The following is an 11,268-nucleotide window of genomic DNA, read 5'->3' as shown; positions in this document are numbered from 1 at the left end:
AAACTTTAAGTTGTGAGCCACTCACGACTTCAGTTTTCTCCGCCGTCAATAACAGTCTGGCAACTCAGCTCGTATTAGCTTTTGCACAGACCGGGCGGAACAATCAGCAACCAGTGTCGGTGGTTAACCGCACGTGTCCCTCCCCTCCCTCACTGTGATTGGACGGCTTGTAACAGTGATGAGCGCGGCGTTAATGTTTCAACTCTCGCCGACCGGAAAAAAACATCGGTTAATGTTCAGGGTGAGGCGCAGAATAAACCCTCAGCACCTCTTTAATCTGCTTACGTTCATTAAAACAATGTTATTTTTAAAATGCCGTACTCGGGTAATAACGCTTTGGTGGACACAGGCCATAGGTAGTTGCAGCGGTGGCAGAGTGTCGGCTTCTTTCGACGCATGCTGATTGGTTCAAATGAATCCAAGGTCTAAGCCTAATACGATGGAACAACTGGTGATTGGAAATGAGTGGAGTATTGGCCAGACCCATATTCACGCAATGAAAATCACATAGTGACAATTGGTCTGGATCGCACAAGGCTAATGTTCTGAGGCTTCTGAGTGAAAACATTTGGAGCAAACGACCTGAACTGTGGCGCGGTGGCACTTTGGTCCTCCAACCTGACATGAAAACCGATGAGTTTCTTGCCCGCAACAACACAATTGTAGATTGATCAGGTTTGTCTCCCTGCCCCAAAACCTTTGATGTGTGCTCTCTGTTCCAGGTTCAAGTCTACAGTGAAATCGCTGACGTGTTGGGACCAGTGGTGACAAAAACATGTGTAACAAAGGTGCTGATGTAAACCAAGTGACGTAACTTGGAATAGTTAGTCACGGGGGTTTTAGCGTCTTCTGAGGTGTGCGCATCATGGTGCTGTGCTTAGTTTGCGCGCAACTGGAGCAATCTGTTTTTGTATACACATCATCTCATTATTTCCCTGTGACTTTGCTGTGACTCTGTGTTCCACGGTCTCGTTAATCACTTTTGTGAGGGAAATATGAGGAAAGAAATGGCCAGAACTTTGATAATAAGACCCAATATACAGCAAATGTTATGTTGCCACTTTTTGGAGCACTGTCATTAAAAGAAAAACATCCCAAAGCTGTATTCACCCTCACAACACTAACATATTATTACAGCACAAAACACACACACACACACACACACACACAGAAACTTGTTTCAACATTATACAGAGACAAATATGTTGTGTGTCTTGTCCATACACTTTCCACACACTCCTACGTTTCACAGAGAAGTCCAGCCTCCCTAAAACCTTCAGCTGCCTCACAGAGATCTCTTGAAGCTGCAGATAAAGAAGGATGTTTGCCACAACCTTCCGAATGTAAACGTGTAATGACAGGCGTGGGTGTTTACCTCGGCACGTGCAGCATCCCTCTGAAAGGTTTGAGCAGACACCCGAACCCTCCTCCTCCTCCCCCTCCTCCTCTCTTTCCTCCTCCTCCTCCTCCTCCTCCTCTCTGTATTCTCCATACAACCCCCACCCCTGCATCCCCTCGCGCCGCTGCTCCCTCCTTCCCCTCGCTGCAGTGGTAATTGGGTATGACACGGGATCAACAGGGAGAGAGCGAGGACGCATTTGAATGCGTCGGCTGTCGTCTTCCTCACTTCTCTTTCCTAACCTGCTGCCTTGCAGCTCCCAGCCCTCGCTCACCGCTGTTACCATAGCAACATCTGCGTGACCGCATCCTCCTGCCTCCCTCCTCCACCTTCGTGTCATTTCTTTTATTAAGATTGGCCGTCGGTGCCTAAGTGTGTGTGTGTGTGTGTGTGTGTGTGTGTGTGTGTGTGTGTGTGTGTGTGTGTGTGTGTGTGTGTGTGTGTGTGTGTGTGTGTGTGTGTGTGTGTGTGTGTGTGTGTGTGTGTGTGTTATAGCTCAACTGTGAGGTGCATAGCAGCAGAGCATTGCCAGCCTAACCCTGCGCTCCAAGCCAATTACCGCAGCCTCACTACACATTTTAAAGCTACAACTCGGGAAGAATTACCCCGAGCGCAGAAAATGTGGCCACTTGTGTCAAACGTGTTACGTTAAGTCAATCAAGTACATTATTGCACACCTGGGTCCATCTCACTGTTGCTCAAAAGGGATATCTCCAGCTGAACAAGTGACGCCGCTGCTGCAAATCAGTCCAGCTTCCCATCCCCACATTTCTTCTTCTTCTGTCATCTTTTTTTACAGGGGAATTACTGCATGTTGGAAAACCCTTTTTCTTCTTCCAGTCTAAAACATTTTCATTACATTTCAGGTCAGGCCTAAGGACTATGGTTCCTGTCATCCTAATTACTGCCATGTTTCCCACAAGATGAGGAGGTGTTTTTAAGGATCGTGCAAAAAGGGAATCTTTTATTTCAAAATGAACTTCATGACAATTTACTAACTTTTAAGGGGCTCTGGTTCAATATTCATTGCCAGACATCGCTTGATTTTTGCTTCAGACTTTCTGATGAGATTTCTTCTTTGGTTCAGAAACATGAAATAGCTAAAAGCTGTGCTTTATTTTATATGCGCGTCTTTTTGTGATTATCAGTTTGAATTATTTCCACAAAGTTCTGCCACTGAGTTCTGAAATATTCCATTTTTGTTAGCTGTTTTTAATTACGTATAAGAGCCTACTCATAACCAATGTTCTCTTCTTGTACCTATTAAATAATTTCATGTCTTCTTTCTTGTTGCTGACATAAAACAGGATCTGTTGATCCTCAGAGATAAACAGTTTTAACAATGTTTGTTTGTCTGTACTTAATGTTGTTCCTTCTGTGAGTGGAAGCAGTCCCTCACCACGGTTGAATAATGACGTGTCAAGCTGTGAAGCAATTTTGGAAAAGCATCAGTCATATCAAGGAAGTCAACATGATGTGGTTTGAGCCCAGAAAACAATAACACTTCACTCACATATAAAAACTTGTGGATCATAATTTCAAGTTTTAATGCCTGATTCCAGTGCTGGTTGATTTGGTGATAACTGTAGTAACACCAGGTGCAGTTTAATACAACAAGTCCCTTTATTTTGGCAGCAACAAGAGAAAAAGCTGGTATGTCTGCACCGCCAAAACAAACACCTCATTTCAATCAAGAAGTCAGCTGAAATACTTGTTTTCTGTGATCAGATTTCATGCTGCACACGTCATTTATTTTCTGCAGAACAGTAGGGCAGAGTACAGATACCTTACTTAGGAGTTGCAGCTCATGTAGTTCCACATACAGTATAATGACTCAATGGCTGCTCTCCTTCTTGTTACTTTACTCCCTAGCAACATGAAGATGCAAATGCACAGCATTTGTTTGAACTGTTTCATTATAAAAGCCATTCGGTTTTGTCTTTGTTTGTTCTTTGTCTTCTGTCCCTAACTGTACATAAAAGTGGACGTAGCTTTCGGGTCTAAAAAATGAGGCCAATGTCGAGGTGCCATAAAGTGCAATACCACTGAGTGCCAATAGAGGCTGACTCCAAAAGGTATCCGGCGCCATGGACTCCCATTAAATCTGTCACATGAAATACAAAGTTAATCATTTTTTTCCACAAGTTCTTCTGGTGTCGTTATCTAACGTCACTCTTTATTATTAGTTCCATCTGAAAAATTGGCCACAAAAAGAGTTGTTTTTGGGGGGGTGTCTGTTTGATTGACATGCCTGTAGACCAGTCAGGTTTCCGTTATTGGGGGTGGGACATTGTGTTGTTAGGTTTCCTCCTCCCCAGCTCGATGAAATATGGTAACATCTGGCTCCAAACCACTCCGAAACCAGCAAGATGCTGACGGCTGTAAAGTCAAGCTTGAGGTGGATCATGTGCATCGTTTCCTTTGAATCCTTTGCAACCCAGTGTGGACAAGGTGGACTCCGGCACTGACATCAAAAGCAACTATATAGAGATGTAATGGTAGATTGTACGTTATTCTTGAGCCATTCATGTTTTGCCTCATTCAGTACCATGTCCAGAACCATCAGTTTTTTGTCTCTTCGTTTGCTGACTGAAAACATTTTCAAGTGTCTTCCGTATCATCGTACTTCTTCTCCTCCAGCTCCCTTCTTTCTGAATCTTAATGCTCCTGCGTTTCCATCCACGTATTCATATGCACTTCTGCACACAAAGCCACCATTTAAAATGCCCCCCCCAAAAAATGTTTAAACCCTGAAAAATGGTTTTCTGCTTGGCTGAAGTTGAGAAATTGGTGTATCAATAAAAATAAAATTAAAAAAAAAAAGTCCAGCAAAGTGCAGTGGAGAGACTTGTTGAATAGAGAAGCTTCTATAGAAGAGACAAAAACTGCAACACATGAAAACACCAGATCTATGCAGAGCAGTGAGGAGACTGAGATGCTCTTCACATTAATACATAAAGCAAACAGAAATGCTTTTTTACCAGAATGTTTTTTACTGTTTGAGGTTAGATATCAATCTTGTTGTGCTCTCTTTTTCAGCAATAGTTTAATGGCACTGACTGGAGAGTTCATCTCAACAAACCAACCTCTAATATTTGCACAGCAGTAGTTTATGAAAAATGAGCATTAATATACATTTCTCTTGGAAATTTCTCGAAGTTCGAGCTCTATTTGAATGGAAACCTGGTTACTGACACTTTATGGCCCCCTGCACAAGTCCCCCTGATTGACTTTTTTCATAACCCAGGAATAAATCCAGGTGATCCACATGATCGGCAGCTTCCTTTTCTAATTCCTTTTATAACATGTTTTCCACAGTCCCAAAAACAAATGCAGTATGTTTTTGATTGTCCCCATTTCATAGTAAAAACAAGTTTGACTTGAGTTGTAGTCTGACATGACTAACTGCAGGACGCCCACGTGTTGGTTTGTTCTTTGTCCTTCGAAGGTTCAACAGTGTTTGGTAGTACGTGTTGCTCACTAATCTTCTCGGGAACCAAGGTTTTATTTTCTTCTTTTCATTATTGTTCTGTGAAGTACATTCTCGTCATTCATTTGGAATGTGGCTTGCAAAGAAAAATGATGAATTTCTTTAAGGAAATGAGTAATTCACTTAATTGACATGAAGTGTACTTGGCTTTTAAAAGTGAAAAATAGGCATACATCGCATATAAAACTGACTGTGTGGGTTGGAGAGGGAAACTGAAGACCCAAAGAAGAGACACAGGATATGAATGCTTTAATAAAATCATAATACATCACAGGTCTGATGAATTAAAGTCATGGCCAGGATTACCTGAGCTTACTCCTGCGTAATGCAAAAATGGCAAAACCATGAAACTCAAAGAAATACAACTGAATCAGTTCTTTCAGTCAGAGATTAAAACAAGGACGGTCCCTCTGCACTCCGTAAACCTCACTTCTAATACTCTTTTCATCGCTTCAAAAGCAGCAGAGGTTTGGACGTAAACTGAATTTCACATTCAGCAAATGGAGGAGTGATGTAAAGAAAGCATCTTTACATCTCAGATCTTAAAAAGACTATATGCTGATCTTGTTCATGACTGAATAAAAGTGAGTTAGTGAAAGTCCATTGATTCAGACGGTGAACCTAACACACACACTCCTTTATTATTTTCGTTTTCTCAAAAGCTTCCCTGTAGGATGTAGCAGTGCAGAGTAATAGAGCAACTTAATCGGATGATACCGCGGATAAATAATATGATAAGAAAGTCTTAAAAACAAGGCATGCTAACAGCAAATCAACTCTCTCGTAAAACAAAACAGGAATGCAACCAGTGCCACTCTTAGTGCCTATGTACGTAGAAGCCTTCGGCAAATAACGGATTTACCCTTTTCCTCCCACTCTTCATCCGTGGTTGACCAGCAGGTTCTAAGAGAAAAACATTTAAAAAAAAAAAACAGGAGAGAATCAGTCCATTTGTGCACCTGTGACATCTTGTGACATTTGAGATGCTCTTAGTTGCAATAAGTGTTCCTGCCCCTGCACAGTCTGTCACCTTTAACTGGTCACAACTGATAGGTCAGACCTGCTAATAGTAGGAATTAACTCGACTTAACATCCCCACGCTTTTTCATTGGGCAACATTATTTTGTCTACCAGATATATACTTGCTATTTGTACGACCAGCACAATACAAAATAAATGAGGGGTAATACGTTAACAGATGATTGGCTCTCAATAGGCGCTTTCGGACCGGAGGGACTATTTCACCGTCCTAAGAACGGTGGGCGGGGTTTCCCCCTTTTTTGTGTGTCGCACCGGGGCAACTTAGAACCTTTTCGTTCCTATTACTACATTTTGTGGGGACTTTTTTTTTTAGCTCCTAACTCTGACTAGGTACTCCCCCGTTTCAATAGCAACTGTCGTGACACACACAGGAACAGAGACAACCGCCGGGTTTAAAACACACAGTTAGCAGATAAACTACAGCTACGAACGAAGCCTTTTAAAACAGCAGAAGAAAGTTTAAACTGGAGGCACGCAATACTGAGAAGTGGGCCGACAACAAATGTGCCGGCTTTATTAAGCCGATACACATCAGGGGAAATACAGCGTGACTTCGATTCAACAAGGAGAAATAAAAAAGCCACTCCGTTTATGTGCTGCTGCAGCGGTGTGATGCTGTTTGAAGCACCAGAGGATGTTGTGGATTATTCATGTAAAGTGTGATCGTCTGACTTCAGGCACAACACATTCCTGCAAATGTTTCACAATGAAGGCCGTTTTATGGGGAGTCTCCTTCTTATAAAAGGCTGGAGGGCTTTCAGTTAAAAAAATACAGGAAGTGTTGCATATCTATTGACCCGTAACACAAAACTGAATACGCAATCATAAACAAGGTTTCAAGTGAATCAGTTAATACATTTTAAATGTAACTGAGTACTGTGACTGCTCCATTTTTATTTTTTTTTATTGGCCCTCTTGAATAAAACACTCTTTGGATCTTCAAACTGATAAAATATGTACATGAATTTCAACCGGGTGAAGTAAACTGTCATTTCACAGTTCCCATTGGCAACCCTTTTCATTCTGGGGGAAACGGAGTGGGGGGAGCTCCTCCCAGAAAGTCCCTGGAACTGTTTGGTCCGAAAACACCTAAACATTCTCAAAAAGATATTCTCATACTCATTCTAACAATGGGAAGAACAGACAAGCCGGAGTTACAAGGTACAAATCAATCACTTCACAGTCTCAGGCAGAGAAGATGTTCTTTTTTTTTAGCCAAATACAAACTATTTTACAAAAGTCCTGAAAATGAATGAGGTGCAAGTTTTATTCTATAAAACAGTCTTGTGTAATTTTAGACAATTTTAATAGACCCTGACTGACACAACTGATACTTTATAATTAAATACGGGTAACAATGTATTGGAAAAAAATTGGTTTATCATTACTAATCCAAGCAATTTTTACTTCACAGTTACAGAAATGTGTCCATGCTCTATGGTGAACAACTTATTTAAATATGAAACCATGTCTAAAATATTGCTGGTGTGTGTTTAGCATTTCTCTTGAATGCATTCTGTTCCTCTGAGAAACAAGATGAACCCCAATATACAGTGACATCAATGAGGTCCTTGAAACCGGAGCAGCACATCATCCCGGCAAGAAGACAACAGCTCTGACACCACGACTCTAAGCTGTAAGACCTTATCAAATGTACCGTGAGAGGGGTTCACTCGGATCGTGTGCTCTGCCATGCAATGCCTATGATCAATTAACTCCTTGAAAAGTTGAGAATGTGATACAGAGAGACACCACTGACAATTTAAGGTGATAACAAGCCACTTTGACTGAAGCTGTGCCACCACGCAGACTAATTCCTACAACTTCGGAGGGAGACCTTTTAAAATGTTAAATAAAAGCTACTATTAAGTTATGGAGTACGGAAAGATTGGTCACCTAAAAGATGATTGGGCTTCCAAGTAAAGGTCAGTAATATATCTTAGAACTAATGCGTTCAAATTGAGACAATACCTAACAAGCTGGTTATTAACTACTATATAATCGCTAACTAATACACTGTATAAGCAATTTTAGTGTGTTCAAGACATTTTTCTCACAAGACTGCATATTGTTTTAAGGGAAATCATGCACATTTTTGGACAACCTTAACAGTGTGATTATTACTCCACTGGATTTAGTAAGATCTGCAACAATCAATTTAGAAAAGAAAATGCTCCATCTCTGAAACACAGGCTTTTACAGATGACATTTCCACAAGCTGCAAGAAATGTTGTGATGGAAAAGTAGAACAAGTGTTAACCTTTATTCTGTTGAGAATTAAGTATCATATTTAGGGTGATAATCGACTGGTGAGACCTAAATTCAAAGTGTGAATATATGGGTCTGCGCATGCTCCATTTGAAAATCATCTCCAGCATTCAACTGGACGTAGACCTCAGGTTAATGGAGCATTAACACTGCAGGACACTGGAGCAGCGTTTAACCAATCAGCACTGACCACTACATGTGCTGAAACTGCCAACGCTGCAAATACATTTAGAGAAAAGGTTTAGACTTCAACATCATCGCACTTCGTCACCCCCAACGGTCCCTGAATGGTCCACCCTTCAAAGAGGCTGAGCAAACCTTGATGTGAACAGGGTTTCCAGACTATAATCACAGCAAAGAAAACTGAAGCTGTGAGCAGTAGTGAGGGTATGGTGAGAACCTCATTGAAAATATCTAGAAATATGAACTATAGCAGTTACCCAGCATGATTAAGAGTCCATGCTAGCTGCTCTGTGAGGCTGTATTTTGTGCTATTGTTGGGCGTGGTTACCAGTTAGCAGATCATGTTAACCCAGAACCAGTTTTGAGAATATGTTCTAATTATTTTGATCCAAAGATTATTTATAACACCCCAAATCAGTTTGGTGTTTTTGGTTTTGAAATGATTACTGGAACAATTGGATGACATTCATGTCCCCTCCCCAATAAATTGTAAAGACTGATCCTGTTTCTCTGATATTTCTCAGTTTAAATTATCCATTACTTTGAGTTACGACCAATAATTAATGCAATAGTTACATCTATTATTAATCCAAGGCTCTTTATCATAAAATCAAACAAACACCAAAATCTCGAGCAAATTTGCTTTGGTTTTCTGGTCAGAAATTGATCGAGCTCAGCCCTGCTTGGCCTCAAAGGCTGGGGAGTCTCAGGGAGGACGGAGTGCCCATGTGGAACGATGCAATGAGCCCAATTGACTAAAGGCCGGGGGAGCATTGACCCTGAAGGCAGCTCATAGAGAGACACAGATTGTGTGTATGTCCTGTATATACAGTATGTGTACGCGTGTGGAGAACATGTGCTCCCGGTTCTAAGCACTGCACTGTTCACTCCAGCTGTGAAACTCAAACCATTAAAACCACAGAGAGACTTACAGAGCAGGGTGATCGATACGACTCCCCTCGTCTGTCCTCTCATCTGATCCCGCCGGTTTCCTCTCCTCACCTCCCATCCTCCTGCTCCCTTTTGACATATGTTCACTTCTCTTATTCACTGCTTTATCCTCTGTCTATCTATTGTCCTCCGTGCCTCCCTTCAACAGCTTTCCTCTCTGCTCTATTCACTTCATTTAGCACAGTATAGAAGTCACTGTTTATTCTTAGTAGCGATCACTTCTAAGAATAAACAGTTTTGCGAGAATGTACCTTTTGGCGGGTTATAAACACAACTGCTTGCTTAAAAGAGAAGCCGCAAAAAAGCAACAGATGCAGGACTGAGACCCCTCAAAGCAAAAGGGAAAGAGGGAGCTGCTTCCATACATGTACAAAAACACTTACCAATAGAAGGTTTTGACTTTTTACCAATGCAATCACAATTCATCTGTTCAAAAGTAAACTCTCTGATGTGGTTGGGGACTTATCTAACTTTCAAAATTAAGGATTGTAAAGCCACTTCCAAAACCAATTTAAAAACTATTCATTCTTTGCAAAAAATAAAAAACAAAAACCTCCTTTGATATCTAGAATGAAGAAATTAGATTGACTTTTAAATAATTAATTTTGAAGACTACTTTGAAGATCTTTAAAAACGTAAAATGTACATAGATTATTGACTAAATACAACAGTCCCCCTCTCTAAAAGACAGTGCTACTCTGTCCATCAGTTTAGACTGTTGTTCTTATATTTATGTCTACCATTGTTACATACAAAAGTAAACCTCCTCTTCTAAGGCACACCTTATCTAAAATGGTCTTTGCAGCAAAAAGTGAGGAGCTTTTAAATTAACATGGACGAAAAAGGGGATCAGACAAAAAGACATTTCAACAATTCTCCCATGTTCTAAGTTCACCTGCTAACACAATTCTTAATATGATTGAAAGTCAAGAAAAGCATTGAAACGGGCCTCGTAGTGTGATTCTTCTGTGTGATTGAGGGATACGGCTGGATTTTGTCTATAGTTTTCTTTCTGTCAATAAATCTCATGAAAATACCAGTAATGTGTTACTGCACTTTATAACACTTTCTGACTTCTGTTGTTGGACTGGGTCATGATGAAGATTGAATCATTAAAAACTGTAACAAATATTATGTTTCATCATGTTTAGGATAGCCTACTGTCTGACTACATTTAACTCACAGAAGCAAGAATACAATGGGTTAATGGTGTACTGACAATAACATTAGCAGTCAAAGTAACAACCACTCCAACTGGTTTTGAAGATGGTATCTACTTCTACTGCATTAAAAAAATGTTATAACGCCTCAAAACTTCACAAACCTCACAAACAAACTAATGGATTCGCACCTGTTGTTTAAATTGGAGATTCCTCCTGAGTTAGTCTTTAGGACTTGCTGCAGTTACACTGCCTACCATGTTGGTATTAGTATGGACTTTTAAAATAAGCTTGTTTCAGTTCATGTGGCTCTGAACAGCAGATCGCAGAGACAGTTAAGGGACTGGAGAGAGACAAAGAGGGATCGGGGCCAAACGCTGTAGGAGATAGAAAGAGAAAAACAAATAACAAACAAAAAGTCAGGAGAGGTTTAAGAGAAAAAGAAGTCAGCCTGCTCCCCCTTCGGCAGAACCCAGCCTAGGAGCCTTGACTCAATTGGAAATCCATTTTATCTGATGACTGGCAGGCAATTGGGGCTCCCGGGTGATAGGCTGAGGCTCTGCGGTTGATAGGCCTGACCACTCCACTGCTGAGGGATGGGGGGATGGAGATCGAGAGGAATGTGAAGAAGAAAATGTACGATAAAGATTGGCTCCACTAACAAAGTTCATTTCAGGCTACCGAGATCTTCAGCTGCGCTCCACTTCTATCAATAATACAGCAACTAGAGTGGCAACTGGCAAATATTTGCAATGAGTCCAAAACCCAAAGATATT

The 11,268-nt window shown here is 41.0% G+C and overlaps 1 protein-coding gene across 2 annotated transcripts in view; it reads right to left on the bottom strand.

The window, feature by feature from the left end:
* Positions 1-5,121: 5,121 nt before the first annotated feature.
* chchd6a (coiled-coil-helix-coiled-coil-helix domain containing 6a) overlaps positions 5,122-11,268 on the bottom strand; it is an 84,816-nt gene continuing 78,669 nt past the window's right edge. For both annotated transcript variants that reach the window (XM_069694101.1, XM_069694102.1), the window contains one exon: positions 5,122-5,792. In XM_069694101.1, coding sequence (XP_069550202.1) covers positions 5,769-5,792 — 24 coding nt within the window. In that variant the 3' untranslated portion in view covers positions 5,122-5,768. The remainder of the gene's footprint in view (positions 5,793-11,268) is intronic.

Source organism: Brachyistius frenatus, unplaced genomic scaffold (assembly GCF_029030835.1).
Source record: "Brachyistius frenatus isolate BFR_SWC_R1_liver_20210118 unplaced genomic scaffold, ASM2903083v1 Contig_16, whole genome shotgun sequence".
NCBI lineage: Eukaryota > Metazoa > Chordata > Actinopteri > Embiotocidae > Brachyistius > Brachyistius frenatus.
This window is presented reverse-complemented; position numbering and strand designations above follow the sequence as displayed.